This window comes from Pavona decussata, unplaced genomic scaffold (genome assembly GCF_977016875.1).
Source record: "Pavona decussata unplaced genomic scaffold, jaPavDecu1.1 SCAFFOLD_13, whole genome shotgun sequence".
Taxonomy (NCBI): domain Eukaryota; kingdom Metazoa; phylum Cnidaria; class Anthozoa; order Scleractinia; family Agariciidae; genus Pavona; species Pavona decussata.
The window spans coordinates 758,323-775,269 of NW_028145436.1; the positions used below are offsets into that span (position 1 = coordinate 758,323).

General features: G+C 39.3%; 1 protein-coding gene across 3 annotated transcripts in view; it reads right to left on the reverse strand.

Moving 5' to 3' along the window:
• The window catches only part of LOC146487759 (uncharacterized), a 32,631-nt gene extending 27,802 nt beyond the window's left edge, over positions 1-4,829 (reverse strand). For 2 of the 3 annotated variants that reach the window (XM_085126730.1, XM_085126718.1), the window contains exons 1-4: positions 4,604-4,829; positions 3,505-3,689; positions 2,021-2,270; positions 8-150 (exon numbers count right to left, since the gene is read on the reverse strand). In XM_085126730.1, coding sequence (XP_084982856.1) covers positions 8-150; positions 2,021-2,270; positions 3,505-3,689; positions 4,604-4,630 — 605 coding nt within the window. In that variant the 5' untranslated portion in view covers positions 4,631-4,829. The remainder of the gene's footprint in view (positions 1-7; positions 151-2,020; positions 2,271-3,504; positions 3,690-4,603) is intronic. The other variant, XM_085126724.1, reaches the window with a different exon arrangement.
• Between the last annotated feature and the right edge of the window lie 12,118 nt (positions 4,830-16,947).

Sequence of the window (16,947 nt, forward strand, 5' to 3'; positions counted from 1 at the left end):
TTTTCACCTTTTGGATACGTGGTAAAGGAGTTTCTCATCTTCCAAGAGAGCATGTTCCGTAATCTCAACCTCATATCCTTGACATGAAGTATCGAGGAAAAGAAAGGAATGGTCCTTCTTATCAAGCACCTTGCCCTTGTACACTTGCATCTGTCAAAAATAGTTTGTTGCTTTGGTTAATAACAGACTGAAATATTGTTGAGAAGCAAAAGGATATTGTATTTTAGTTTATGTTACAGTTCGTATATTACCATAAAGTTAACCAGAGATCTCAAAAGACAAAATAAATTTATTATAACAACTTGATGTTTGGTGTAAAGGGGGGACCACTGCTCTGCGATCTGCGTGACAGACGACTCCCACAGCGTGACCATGAAGCCTTACTTATCTCCCCAGTGCTATTAACTGTATTACTGCCCAGCGCTGGATTGGACAAGTTGTAGGTAGGTCCAAAACTAAAACAGTCTAATAGCCTAACTCTCCATGGCACTACGAACTGAAACCTCCAGCCAACATAGAGCAAAGAGTATTTGGCATCTTTTAAAACCAAAACAAAAAAGTTAAAACCAGCTCAAGCCTAATTATTCTGGACAGTGCTACAAGCCAACTCTGCTGACATACACTGGATAAAAGCATATAATGAGCTTCAAGGTTATAGAGCTAAAAATAGCTTGAAACACAAACCTTGGGAAGTTGCTGCAAGACTTGACCGAATGCAAACCAGAGAGGTGAACCTCAATTTAATGGAAAACAACAACAAAACCTCCAAAGGGAGGGAAGGGTGGGGATTACAAAATAGAGATGCTAAAGGTGACCTAACAAATAAGCAAATACAGCAAACAAAGAAGTATCTCTAGGTGATAGGAAAATCAATGTGCCAATTAATGGTTGAAGAAAAGGAGTCTCTAGCTCTTACACTGCATCTGAATTTTAATAAGTTCTCCCAATAATCAGGTTTTGCTATAACTAACAGTTCACATTGTATCTTTAAGTTTATCTTGACTAAGGTCTTTGTGTTTTGTTTTTTTTTTTTTTAATATAAAAAATTGAATCTGATTGTAAAATAAATGAGAAAGGTCCTGAAGTCTTCACATGTACAACTGCACCATTTTCTCTCACCTCAACACCCTTTGAAAAATTAACATTTCTATGAATCAATATATTCACTTTAAATCAAAACATATGGCAAAGAGCAGGACTCTGTGATTAACAACAACAATAACTGATGGAAATAATTACAATAAATTATTCTCTAGTAGCCCAGGTCCAATGATTGGACCTGGTCCTCAAGAGGAACAGAATTAAGCATTTTCTATCAGCAAGAACATCCTTAACAATATGTATTTATTAATGACAAATTATAATAAAAATATTATTGTTATAATGTTATTATTATTATTATTATTATTATTATTATTATTATTATTATTATTATTATTATTATTATTATTATTATTATTATTATACCCAATAGTTTTCATACAGCTGTAAGGGATGAATCACCTGCTATCCTGTACAGGCCACTAAAGTCCCAGATAAAAGCAATTTACAGTACAATATTATTTGTACCTTCAACTAATATTTTAACCTCAAATCCACAAAATGTTACTTTTTCAAATGCGTGCTTTGGTTATATTGGTAATCTGATTTGTAGCTGCATTTTCGTGCATCATATCTCTTACAAAAATTGGTCATTTTTACAGGAAAAGTTAGGGTTACCGTAGTTCTTTTTTTTTTTTTTTTTTTTTTTTCAGGGATGGGGGCCAGAGCTTGACAGAGGGTACATGAGTCAATATGGACTATTTTGGTGGGAGCAGTGGGTTAATGATTGGGGTCAATACAATTTAAAACTTCAGAGTTTGGTATCATTTTACATTATAACTTTAAAGCCTTTGCAGTATTATTTCAATGTTTAAAAAACTGATCCCATTTATTCAGAAGTTTGACAATCATACCTTACACGTTGCTGAAATTTGTTTGAAATAATTATCAGCTCAGTACAGATCATGCCTGGACATACCTCAGGTGACAAACACCAATATTCTTCCCCCTTCGATTGCAATAGTTCTTTTTGCAAACCAATAGTGTTAGCAGCAAAGTACTTCTTTGGTGTACCATGTTTGTAATACTCCTCCTTGAGGAAGTTGTGATATTTCTCAAGTATCCCTGGACCTGAGTGGAAGCTGAAGATCCCCCCTCCAAAACTTTTCCTTGTTTCTTCAAGAAACTTGACCTTTGAATCAAAGGCACAAACTGGTATAACAATGGTCCTGTCAGTAACAAAATGGAGATTCTGGTTAAATGCTAATTTTTGATGAAAATACAATGATAAGATGATTCAACAAATTATAAATAAAAATACAACCATCACATCTACCTAATAACGTAATGACCTGTCTCTGGTCTATACCATATACAAAATACATCATTTTTGTCCCCTGGATAAACTGGATAATAGTTTGTCCAAAACTTCGTGATCTGCATGGATCAATCCACATTTTTTTTTACAAATTATTAAAGAATAAGTGACAATGAGTGACTATAGAAAAAGAGAGTTTTAAATGTACATGGTGCAATTAAAAACCCTTTGTTTAATTATTATTCACTGTATATGTTACTTTTACACTCTTTTACAGTAAATGGTATAATTTGTTCCTTTTTAAATAAATATCATTACTTTGTGTTGCACATTTGCTGTTAATCTAAAAAAAGAAATAAGCGCCCTGTTGCGAATAAGCGCCCTCCCTTGAGGTACCATAAGTAAATAAGTGCCCCAGGCGCTAAATTGAATCATTATGGTATTCAACTTTGTACTTTACAATATTAAAACTGAAGATGACAGCTAGATCAGAGGAGCCGTTGAAACATGATCTCCGAAATAAAAACTGTTGTAATTGTATTTCTTAAACAAAAATGTTGCATTGTAAATTACGACTCATTGATTGCCACTGGTAGTACTGACAAAAATGACCAGCATTTTTAATTGCTTTAGTACGTACATATGGCCAAATTTTTATATGATTACACTTTCCCAGCAGATAACGGTGTCAAAGCGTTGCACAAGAAGTGCTTGTATTCACATTCGATATTTGTTTTGGCGTTTCAGCCATGACCAAACATTTCAAAAGTGAAAAAAAAATTCCAACTTAACTCCCGCATGTCTCAAGACTGTACCAGAGACTGGACAAAGCTCGAGGGGAAATGGAAGCGGCCATTGTAAAAAGCAATTTGATCTTTAGACTATGCGTCAATGGTGATTGGCTAGGGTGCTTGGGGAGTAAAACAATGCGAAAGGAATGTGGCGCTTGGGCAAGAAGGCGTTTGTGGGGAGGAGGTATACGAGTCCCCTAAAAACAACTGCATGGGAAGCTAACTTGTTCCAGGTTTGTTCAAATGAGTACATTTTGAAATTTCACCTAAAAATGCATAAGCCACCCCTGTGCTCTGCAGCCCTTTTACAATATTGCTGATTTATGGTCCAGAATGAAAAGCTACAACTCTTACCTCTCGTTAACTGTCCCTAACACTTTTGCTCCACAGCGACAGACCCAGTAACCATCTTTATCATTAGTGAGCTCACCAATGAACTTTAAATGAAAGTCACCAAAATGTGTCCACACATTTTTCTTCCGGTATAAAGTTGATCCTTCTTTGCTGACAAGAAAAAGTGGACCATCTTCACCAACCTCCTATTTGCGGGTAACAATAAGAGTATGGAATTGTTGTGTAAAATTTGACACTTTTATACACCAAAAACGCGGGGAAGACAAATTTATAATCTGGGAATTTCTTCTTCAACTTTCATACAAGAGCAATGTAAAACTTTGTTCAAGCAAATAAAAAATGTATGTCATATACACTTTAATCCAAAGGACTCGGTGGGCCTGCGCCTTTTTTAAGCTCTATCAAATTCACTGGATAGAGACAATCTGCATAATTTATTGTTTATGTTCGTATGCCACGAGAATGCACTGGGCGCGATTCGAATTTCCGAGATTTCCGTTTGTTGAATGGAACGGCATTTTCCACCACTACTGTGCGTTAGTTCGTCCAAGGTTTGGATAGAATTGTAAGCTCATTTTCGCCATTTTAGGACACGAAACTTTCCACCTTGCAACTATCTTTTAAACGCATAAAATACACGCAATAAATAGTATCGATGCGATTACGGGAATTCAAACACTTGAAGTAAGATTAGTGCGTACATTTTAAAATCGTATTTCTCAAGTGATTCTTCGTCGTTTTTGACTTACACAGCGCCAACTGATCAATGAATGGGTGTTGCATCAACAATAAACCTAACCCTGACAATAGTCCATAAAACAAAGAAAACGAATAAATTATATTAGACCGCAGATAACCCGGAGAAAAACACTGAATTTGTAAACAAAGCCGATCACCTCTGGAAAGCCGAGTGTCTGACCGAAATGAGATCGCTGATGGGACAGAAAATTTCTGGAATCCAAATTTCCGGGGAAAAGGACTACCTCCAGATGTTGACCAAAATTTTCGAAAGAAGCCTTCAAGTTCGCTCGGACGAAGGTTTGACTTACGAAGCGCATATCAAAATTTACGAGATCTACTTTCAGTTTACCGCACTTACACTTAATTCTTCTGGATCTTCAGCCATCTCGACAACCACAAGAAACAGATCCGGGACTCAAAGATAAGTAAAACCTGTGAGAATATGAAGCAGCCACATCCAGCATTTGACAGAGCGGCTTCACAAGAAATACCGCACAAATGCTAAGTCAAAGTGCACAAACAATCGCTCACGAGCGACGAATTACGGGAAAGAGCGATCGATAGATCGCGCGGGTAAATAGAGGAATCGCACCGGCCAAGCACCGGCCAGCAATTGGAAGATAAAAATATACTAGCCATGCTCTTGCCTAATTGGAAGATAAAAATATACTCAGCCATACTCCCGCCTGATAGGTCAGCCATTCTTCGGCCTGCAATTGGAAGATAAAAATAGACGAGCGATAACCTGCGTGGCGGGCTAGTTACCTTTGTTACCCTTGTTACCCATGTTACCCACCCTCCTATCATAGACGCTCTTTAGGCTGGAGTCGACTAGCTTGAACCAGCAACATGACGCAGTCGACACAACCAACGCGGCGCCCACAAGTAGAACAGCATGACAGAGTCGGGAGAACCGTGTCGGCGACCATGGATTGCTCCACAAAAACGGAATGTGACAGTCGAGAGAAAGACCGGAGTTGGCGACCATCGCCGCGCCCACAAGTAGGCAACATGACAGAGTCGAAGGAACCAACGCTCCACAAGAAGGCAACCTTTGTTAACCACCCTCGTCATAGACGCTCTTTAGGCTGGACTAGCCTGAACCAGCAACATGGCCGGTCGACAGAACCAACCATGGCGTCGACCATCGCGGCGCCCCACAAAGCCTACGATCGCGGCACCAACAAGTAGGCAGTATGACAGAGTCGGGAGAACCAAGTGAGTCGGCGACAAGGGATTGCTCCACACAAACGGGCAATATGACTGGCGAGAGAACGACCGGAGTTGGCGGCCATCGCTGCGCCCACAAGTAGACAACATGACAGAGTCGATGGAATCGACTGGAGTAGTCGACTATTTCTGCGCCTCACTGAAGAAGGCCATATGACAGTCTTAAGAAAAAAACGGGTTCAGCGACCATCGCTGCCCCCAGAAGTAGGCAACATGACAAAATCGAGGTAGCTTGCGTGCAGCCATACAGGCTAGAATCGAGGGGATCGATCGGAGTCGTCGACCGTAGAAGGGGTTACCGTAGCGTAGCTTCCGGTGGAGAAGCCTCTCTCACAGGCTAAAAGACAGAGGAGGACAAGCTGCATGGGTCTTTCTCCTTCGACGTTTTACACAACGAGAGCCCATAAGCCGTGATAGCACTAGGAATTGGACTTGCCGCATGAAAGAAACCAACCACGGAGGAGACGGAGAAGGAAAGAAACTTTGTTTTTTAGGGCACAAAGCTGTTTGTAAAAGTAGGCCATTAAGCAACAAGGAGAATCATTTGCTGTGAGACATCAGAGTTGAAACATAGTGGGGATGGATATGGAGGAATATCAGTGCAAGCCGATGGAAACAGAAGAAGCTGGATACACACTGTTAAGAATGGACGAAAACGGGTCCATGCTTTTAAACCTGGAGGACTCCACGGGGACGGATAGCGAGGAAAGTAAGTCTGCGCCGATGCTGGTAAACGTCGAGGATTCAATGGATTTGGAGGAAGATGAGTCCACGTCGATAGACATTGAAGAAATGGAAAATGAGTCCACGCCAATGGACATTGAAGAAACGGAAAATGAGTCCACGCCGATGGACATTGAAGAAGCGGCTGAATCCGGTTGGAGAGATCGAGATGATGGCTTTGAACGAGAACAAGCTTTTTATTTATTTATTATTATTATTATTATTTGAGGACCTGACCAAGACGCCTATTATTTGGGTCAATTGGACAATACAGACAATACTTACCTGTATTATTTTACCGTATTTATACTGATCATTTTAAAAACATTTCAGTTTGGTCGTACTAGAAACGTTCTTAACTGACATTCAGCTTGGGTAATGTCCTAAGTATGTTCTTAAATTTTAATCTCAACTTCAAAGTTCTTCTAAGAAGAGTTCTTTTTTTAAAAGAAAAAATAAAAAAAAAAACAGTTTTCTCTTTTTTGAAGCATATTGGAAGCTCAAGTCGAGAACTGGGGGAGTGGAATCATAGGCTGCAGAAAAGAAAAGGCGAGAAGTCGCATATAACCTAAGGGACTCTGAAAATAAACTCAATGTTCCATTACCGCGCACAAACTATTACAAAAACAGCTTCAGCTATAGTGGCGCCATTCTCTGGAACAGTCTTCCTTGTAACTTAAGGGAAGCAGAGTCCCTTGGGCAATTTAAACGATTACCCAAAGAACTGTAAGGCACGGCATTCGTGGAAAGTAGCTTTTTCTTTTTATTTAAATATTTTTTATTATATTAGTATTAGGCATTTTTAAAGCTGACGAATTTTGTACCGTGGATAAATAAAGATTATCATATCATATCATATCATATCATATCATATCATATCATATCATATCATATCATATCATATCATATCATATCATATCATATCATCACTATGGGACAAGAGCTCTCAAGAGCGGCCGCGGTGTAAGAATCGAGAACTGAATTTCAGCGACCACTCTGTCCAATTTCTGATATTTCGTCTGAAGACGAAACTATTTCCGAAAATTGTATTTGAAGAGAAAATTGCAAGAGTTTGATATGCGGCCTAGGTGCACTCACGGTCGCTGCAATCCACTCTGACAGACAGCCGCTCACAAGAGCGGCTGCGGTGTAAGAATGGAGAACTGGATTTCAGCGAGCACTCTGTCGAATTTCTGATATTTCGTCTAAAGATACCCTTGGATTCACTATTTCCGAAAATAACATTTTAAAGTTCTTAAGTATTTTATCGTTAGAGAAAGTTGCAAGAGTTTGAAACGCGGCCTGGGTGCGCTGACGGTCACTGAAATCCACTCTGACATGCAGCCGATCACAAGAGCGGCTGCTTGTAAGAATCGAGAACGGGATTTCAGCGACCACTCTGTCGACTTTCTGATATTTCGCCTGAAAATACCCTTGGATTAACTATTTCCGTAAATAACATTTTAAAGTTCCAACGTATTTTATTTTAAGAGAAAATTGCAAGAGTTTGAAATGCGGCCTATGGGCGCTCTCAGTCACTGAAATCCACTATGACAGACAGCCGCTCACAAGAGCGGCTGCGGTGTAAGAATTTCAGCGACCACTCTGTCGAATTTCTGATATTTCGTCTGAAGATACCCTTAGATTAACTATTTCCGAAAATAACATTTTAAAGTTCTAAAGGAATTTATTTTTTGAGAAAATTGCAAGAGTTTGAAATGCGGCCTAGGTGTGCTCACGATCCCTGAAATCCACTCTGACAGACAGCCGCTCAGAAGGGCGGCTGCAGTGTAAGAATCGAGAACGGGATTTCAGCGAACACTCTGTCGAATGTCTGATATTTCGCCTGACGATACCCTTGGATTAACTATTTCCGAAAATCTTATTTTAAACTTCCAAAGTATTTTATTTTAAGAGACAATTGCAAGAGTTTGAAATGCGGCCAAGGTTCGCTCCTGACAGACAGTCGCTCACAAGAGTGGCTGGGGTGTAAGAGTCGAGGGGCGTTGACGGACGACGACATTAATATGTTGTTATCGCAGTCTATATACTGTGGCATTTTAGACCACTAACTTTGGTCTGTATATTATATTATACAACAGACCCAAATTAGGCCAGTAACTACTGGCTTAAAATGTCATTTGACAGAATGTTATAACTATTAATCTACAAACGCAAATTAGGCCGTTAGTTATCGGCCTAAAATGTTACAGTATGTAACAACTACTAATCTACCGACGGCAAATAAGCCAGTAGTTACTGGCCTAAAATGTTACAGTATGTAATAACTATAAAACAACAGACACAAATTACAGTAGTTATTGGCGTAAAATGTTATAGTATGTAATGTAAGCGGTTCTCTAAGAATAAAATACTTTGGAACTTTAAAATGTGATTTCGGAAATACAATACAATACAATATTTATTTTGCCATTTACAACAATTACAGATGGAAAAAAAATGATGAAAATTGACGAAAGAAAATAAATGGCGAGAAAACCTGAAAGAAACCACGAGGCTTATAAAGTCAGGCTTCCTCACTTTTAAAAAATAGCTATCGAATGACAATATGGACTGATGATAATTAACTTTGACAGCGCACACGTACACACACACACGCACACACATATTAAGTAAGTTAGTTGAGAAATACAGCCTTACAGAAGTTAATACCTAGAGAGAAGAAAATCTTTAAGCTTTCTTTTAAAAGAAGCGGGGGAGGGAGAACTAGTTATGTCAGAATTTAGCGAATTATAAAAGTTTGGACCTTGAAAGTAAATTGAAAACCTCCTGGTGTTCGTTCTGCACAGTGGCAAGCGGAAGGACTGAGGAGGAAGGACTGAAATGGTTGACCAGAGGGCCAAGTGATCTTTAGTCGAAATATCGGCTGCCTGTAAACTGGATATCAGGGACCACTCGGTCGAATTTCTGTTTTTTTTTTTTTATTATGCACTATTTCAAGAGTTTATTACAAAAGGAAATTACAATACATCACAAAAGTAACATAAAGACAACATTAAATTACATAAATATGAAAAGTAAAATGTGCGCAGTGACCAAAGGAGCCTAGGCTTTCGAGTTGGTCACTGCCACATGCAGCTAACTGGTAACTGGCGTATAACGTGAATAACTAGTAGAACAAAGCAACAGACAAGAATAATAAGAGTGCATAGAAACATACTACAATTTTTACATAAAAAACAATAGAAATGATAATTAATAGTGTGGTCAGAGAATCAAATATTCTTTGGGATAAAAGGTACAATTTGTATTGCTTGTAGAAGCTATTATATGGTGGGAGTTTTTTTAATTTTAAGGGAATTTTTTCTCAAATTTTAGACCCAGCAAATGCAAAAGAGGCAGCTCCGTAATTATTCATTATCCTCGGCCGATGAAAATTAAGGTTCGATACAAATCTGGTGTTCCGCATAAAAGATGAAAACCAAATTCGGCCGTTTTCCCAATTGACTTAACGGCCGGATTGCGTTTGGTATATAAGATGAAAACTAAATTCGGCCGTTATCCCAAATGCTTTAACGGCCGGATTGGCCGTTAAGTCATAGGCCTTATCACGGTTTTCGACGCCATTTTGTATGGAAATCGGATGTCCAATAATTTTCATAAAACATTGCTTCTGAAAAATTCATGAATTGGAATCTTTTGGCATTAGGAAAAGGATTTTAAGAAAAAAAAAATGGAGGGATGTATCGAGATGTAGCTGTGCCAGAAAGCGTCCAGTCGTGTTTTGATCTTTCCATACATTTCCCTCTATTTTTTTTAACCGCGAACTATTTTTAGTAGCAGTTCACGGCTGGTTCGCTTTACAGACAAATGTATGGAAAGTTCAAAACACGACTGGACGCTTTCTGGCACAGCTACATCTCTCCAATTTTTTTTCCTAAAATCCTTTTCCTAATTCTAAAAGTTTCCAATTCATGAATTTTTCAGAAGCGATGTTTTATGAAAGTAATTTTACATCTGATTTCCATACAAACACTGTTATTTCAAGCCTGTTTGCCTACTCGTCAAAATGGCGTCGAAAACCGTGACAAGGCCTATTCGGGATAACGGCCGAATTTGGGTTTCATTTTAGATACCGAACACAACCCGGCGAGTCTCGATCGGTAATTATAAATCGTATGATAATACCGATCGGTATCCGGTCGTTGGGTTATTTGAGATAACGGCCGAGTCTCGATCGGTGAAATAGTGTGTTAATTAAATTTCATCGAACTAGAAAACGGCCGAAAAATTGTTTCTATGTACCGAACAAGATAATGCCGTAATTCGTTTAGCCGGGCCATAAAGGGAAGTACCCCTTCCGGTATATTATCCGGCTCTTTCCCTCCTTTTTTGTTTGTTTGTTTGTTTGCTTTTTTGCACAGACATAGCCATTAGCCCTCGTTTTGTCTGAAACATAACGATTTATAGGAACAGCTGGAGTGTGTCCATTTGTTTGCCCTTTGAGTAAGGCCCGGTTCAGACGCCGAACTTTTCATGAGCCGAACCTAATACCTCGAATTAAGTACATGAAAAGTTCGGCGTCTGAATCAGTTGAGAACGGCTGTTTCAATTTGGAACGGCTCAGCCGTTCTTCCCGCCTGGCTCTGCCAGGAATTTCGGCTTTGGAATGGCTTTGATTCAGACGTCGAACTTTTCATGAGCCGAACCTAATGCATAAATTATTATAACGTATTTAAAAAAAAAAAGCAAAAAACAAAAAACACAAAACGCTGACATTTCGATTGGTTTGCTTCAAGTAACTTAAGTTCGGCTAATTAAGTCCGGCGTCTGAATCAAAAGGCGGGATTTTCGTGATTTGGGCCGACCTTAATTTGAACAAGATGCCTGCTATACTGGCATTACGCGTGATGCTGGGGCTGATTCATTTATTCCAACTGTATGTTTCGCAGATTTATAAAACAATCCTTTCTAATGGAATAGTTTGAGTCACGAAGATCGCGTTACGTTGGTTCCCTTGTGTTACGCTACTCAGGGTTTCAAGGGAAATTGCGGGAATTCCATTGCGATAACGTAAGCTTCTCAATGACCTCTTTTCTGTCTGCAATCGTGGTCTAAGACTGTCAAAGAAAGCACGATTCCTTCGCCAGGAACGCTCCAATTTCCACCGTTTTAGATGTTGAGTGCTTCTTAGAAGTTATTCTTTCGATTCACCGCTTCAAAATGGTGAAATTTCCGTTTGAAAACGGCACACTTGAGTCCACAACATGTTAACAATATCGCGCCACAAATTTAATCCGTTTTTGATAAATATATCAAATGATGCGTTGACGTCACACAGGTAGGGCTAAGTGGGTCCCCTCCCTCGCAATATAAGCGGCAAGACTGGATTTTGATTGGCCTGCTTTTGTTGAAGACAATCAGAACAATACATCCCGAGTAGGAGAGGGGAGAGTTTAATGAATAAACAAGATGCCTGCTATACTGGCATTACGCGTGATGCTGGGGCTGATTCATTTATTCCAACTGTATGCTTCGCCGATTGATAAAACTATCCTTGCTAATGGAATAGTTTGAGTCACGACGATCGCGTTACGTTGTTTCCCTTGCGTTACGCTACTCAGGGTTGCGGGAATTCCATTGCGATAACGTAAGCTTCTCAATGACCTCTTTTCAGTCTCGCGTCGTGGTCTAAGACTGTCAAACAAAGCACGATTCCTTCGCAAGGAATTTACCAATTTCCACCGTTTTAAATGTTGGGTGCTTCTTAGAAGTTATTCTTTCGATTTGCCGCTTCAAAATGGTGAAATTTCCGTTTGAAAACGGCACACTTGAGTCCAGAACATGTTAACAATATGGGGCCAAATTTAATCTGTTTTTAATAAATAGATCAAATGATGCGTTGATGTCACACAGGTAGGGGTGAGTGGGTCCCCTCCCTCGCGATATAAGCGACAAGAATGGATTTTGATTGGCCTGCTTCTGTTGAAGACAATCAGAACAATACACCCCGAGTAGGAGAGGGGTGAGTTTAATGAATAAATTAATGTACCGATTTGTAGCTACGAGGAAGAAAAAAAAACAAGATGCCTGCTACACTGGCATTACGCGTGATGCTGGGGCTGATTCATTTATTCCAACTGTATGCTTCGCCGATTGATAAATCTATCCTTGCTAATGGAATAGTTTGAGTCAAGACGATCGCGTTACGTTGTTTCCCTTGCGTTACGCGACTCAGACTTTTACCGGAAATTTTTGGAATTCCATTACGATAACATAAGCTTCTCATTGACCTCTTTTCAGTCTCGCGTCGTGGTCTAAGACTGTCAAACAAAGCACGATTCCTTCGCCATGAACTAACCAATTTCCACCGTTTTACATGTCGAGTGCTTCTTAGAAGTTATTCTTTCGATTTGCTTCTTCAAAATGGTGAAATTTCCGTTTGAAAACGGCACACTTGAGTCCAGAACATGTTATAAATAAATAGATCAAATGATGCGTTGACGTCACACAGGTAGGGGTGAGTGGGTCCCCTCCCTCGCGATGTAAGCGACAAGAATGGATTTTGATTGGCCTGCTTCTGTTGAAGACAATCAGAACAATACACCCCGAGTAGGAGAGGGGTGAGTTTAATGAATAAATTAATGTACCGATATGTGGCTACGATTCCCTTGTGTAACGCTACTCAGGGTTTCAAGGGAAATTGCGGGAATTCCATTGCGATAACGTAAGCTTCTCAATGACCTCTTTTCAGTCTCGCGTCGTGGTCTAAGACTGTCAAACAAAGCACGATTCCTTCGCAAGGAATTTACCAATTTCCACCGTTTTAAATGTCGAATGCTTCTTAGAAGTTATTCTTTCGATTTGCCGCTTCAAAATGGTGAAATTTCCGTTTGAAAACGGCACACTTGAGCCCAGAACATGTTAACAATATGGCGCCAAATTTAATCTGTTCTTTATAAATAGATCAAATGATGCGTTGACGTCACACAGGTAGGGGTGAGTGGGTCCCCTCCCTCGCGATATAAGCGACAAGAATGGATTTTGATTGGCCTGCTTCTGTTGAAGACAATCAGAACAATACACCCCGAGTAGGAGAGGGGTGAGTTTAATGAATAAATTAATGTACCGATTTGTAGCTACGAGGAAGAAAAAAAAACAAGATGCCTGCTACACTGGCATTACGCGTGATGCTGGGGCTGATTCATTTATTCCAACTGTATGCTTCCCCGATTGATAAATCTATCCTTGCTAATGGAATAGTTTGAGTCACGACGATCGCGTTACGTTATTTACCTTGTGTTACGCGACTCAGACTATTACCGGAAATGTGTGAAATTCCATTACGATAATGTAAGCTTTTCAATGACCTCTTTTTAGTCTCGCGTCGTGGTCTAAGACTGTCAAACAAAGCACGATTCCTTCGCCAGGAACTCACCAATTTCCACCGTTTTAAATGTCGGGTGCTTCTTAGAAGTTATTCTTTCGATTCACCGCTTCAAAATGGTGAAATTTCCGTTTGAAAACGGCACACTTGAGTCCAGAACATGTTAACAATATGGCGTCGAAGGGTAGAATTTTCTTGTGTACTTTCTGTTTTTTGCGGTAAGAGCGTTCTTTCTCTCTGTGAAGTTAACTTCGGAGAGAATTTTGTCCACCAGGTTACTAGGATAACCTCTCGATGCCAGGCGTGTTTTAAAGTTTTTAATGTTTTCCCTAAACACTACTTTAGAAGAGTTTGTCCTGAGAAGCCTTAGGGCCGTCTCCTTTAACAGAGCCTTTTTTGACGCCTGCTGGGTGGCAACTGTTGTAGTTTGTGTACTGAAATGTTTCAGTAGTTTTGTAATGTGTGCGCACGTCAAGAATCGATTCTTTCTCGAATCTCTCTCCCTTATAGACTGTTGTATCCAAGAATGTTGTTCCTAATTGTAAGACTTCAGCGAATTTGGTTGCTCAATGAAATGTTCTATTTCTCCTTTGTTTGTATCCCACAAGCAAAATGCATCATCAATGAACCTTTTCCACGTTTATTTAGTGGTTTCTTAACGCTCTGCCTTAAGATCTCCTTTTCTATAGATGCCAAAAAGATGTTGGAAAAAGCTACTGCCATGGGCACCATGACAGTTCCGTGTGTTTGGAGATAGTCTTTCCCTTTAAATTGGAAGGTGTTCTCCTTCAGTATAAGGCTGAGCATTTCTCTGAGGAAATTTGTAGCTATAGGAGGGTTATTGGCATGAAAGTTCTCGTATGCGTTGCATACTATAGTGATTCCTTCCTCCTATGGGATATTCGTGTAAAGACTAGTGACATCCATTGAGACTAGAAAAGCGTTTCTAGGCACCCTAGTGCTTTCAATAAACTTCATGAAATGTGTCGTATCTTTAAGATACGAGTCCTGTATTTGTGCCATTGGCTGAAATAGTTTGTCTACGGATGATGATAGGCGTTCTGTTGGGCCATCACACCCAGATATGATAGGTCGTCCGACTAATGTTGGTTTGTGAATTTTTGTGAGGGTACAAAACACTGGGATTCGAGGCGGATTTGGTGTTAGGTTAAACCATTTAACCCTCATTTCGTCTATGCACCCTGCTTGGTGAAGACCCAAACGTTAGGATGGAAAGGGTCATGAATCAGATGAATAGTAAACAATATAATCTATTAAGGACTGGGTAAGTATTGAAATTATTAATCTTCATCAATTATTATTTGTATCTCCAAAATGATCTATCAAGTTTTTTTTTTAATTTGTTGTAACTGATACCTGTCAGCAAACTGCTAAAGGAACGTCCGGTTATTATAAAGTTGTTTTTTATCGCGCTCACTACAATTATAACAAAGTTTTCATTAAATCCCTAAATAAGTTGTTGCATATCATTGCAAACTGAGATAACCGCGCATACTTGTATTATGTACTGTCCTCTCTTCGGATTCTGTTTCTTTATGCCCGTTAACACGCACAAACAAACACAAAAAGGCGGTGATCAAGAATCAATGCAATCTGGGAACTCGAATGACCAAACTTGAAATTGCTGGGTTCCGGGCTCTGCACAAAATGTCTTTGGGCTCCGGGCTCCACAGCCAAAAAAGGATCAGGGCTCCAGTCAGTAAACTGATAGGGCTACGGGCTCCACAGCAGAAATTTCAGGGCTCCAAGGCTCCAGGGACCCCCCCTTTGGGACCCTGACTTGAGAACAGCGAAAGAAAGCACTCACAAACATAACAGCGATGCGATGAAGGTATACTAAGTACTGGCGGAAAGAATATAAGTCATTATTATTATTATTATTATTATTATTATTATTATTATTATTATTATTATTATTATTATTATTATTATTATTATTTGTTATACTATTTTGCAAATCGTATCACGGTCCACGGATATATTTAATGAACTAGAACTTACTTTAAGCAGTCATCGTGGGTTTACAGTTTAAAAGTGACAGTTCCATATGATCATCCATAGTTGCCATGGCACCAAGCACACACTATTATTATATTTATTTATTTATTTATTTATTTATTTATTTATATACATTATTTATACAGAAATTCCAGTTCAGCATAGCTGGTTTAAATGGAGATCTGTATAAAATAATAAGAATAAATCATAAAATATAGAAATGAAAGCAAAAAATCATTCAAAGAGTAAATGAAGGTGAGAAATTAACTAAGGTGATTTAGATGTTTCTTGACTCTCAGTTTAAAACTAGTGAGAGACTGATCATGACGTAAGTTACGAGGAAGAGTGTTCCAGGATTTGGCGGCAAGATGTTTGAAATTTAGTAGTCTTGGCAAGAGGCAGGCAAATAAGGTCTTTGTTCCTAGTGTTGTAGTTATGGATCTGCTTAATCTCGTACCCCGATCTCAGTCGTCGGTTCGGGAATGTCGAAATGTGAGAGATCTGGGTACGAGATTAGGATCTGCTTCAAGAAGTGGCAGTCATCTAGCAGATAAGCTGGAGCCAAGCCATTGATACACTTACAGATCTGTATGCACTTTTGGTATTCTCTGCGGCATTAAAGGGATGGCCACTTCAATGTTTGCTGTCATATCGGTGTCGGTAGCCTTGCGACCTGCAATTATTCCCGCAGCTCGCTTGAGAAGACGGTCAAGGTACCTAGTTCTTGTTACCCTGACCGCAACCATCCCAGACAACGCAACAGTAATCGAATAACGGTAGAACCATAGCATTAAACAGAGTAATGGAAGCTTTTTTTGGGAACACTTTCCGGGCTATACGAAGCATTCCAAGGCTGGACGAGATTTTATTTCCGATATGATCAAAGTGTTCATTCCAATTTAAGCAGGGATCCAGAAACACGCCCAGATATTTAAATTTGTATACCCTTTCAAGATCTGTGTCATTAACACTAACTGCGAATGACTGGACTTAGCTCAATCTTTGGTGAGTTCCCATTAGTATTTCCATTTATAATATAGCGGTGGTTAGCTCGAAAGCTAAGCTCCTCTGACCACCGTACACTTCTACCAAAGACATTAACTTCTTTCTTTTCTCCTTTTATTTGTTATTTTATTCCTATGTTTCTATATACAACGCAAATAGTAATACTATATCCAAGTGTAAATAAACTAAACTGAAACTAAACTAAACTTACATGCCGATGCATGTTATAACTAATGCAGCGTGCTGTAAGACGCTGATTATCAAAATATCAAAAGCTATTACACTGTGTACAGAAGTATGAAGTATGTGACCTGTGTCGACCGTGAACGGTACCGTGTGAAAAAGAAAAAGTCTGGGAACAAAACTCCCAGCATGCA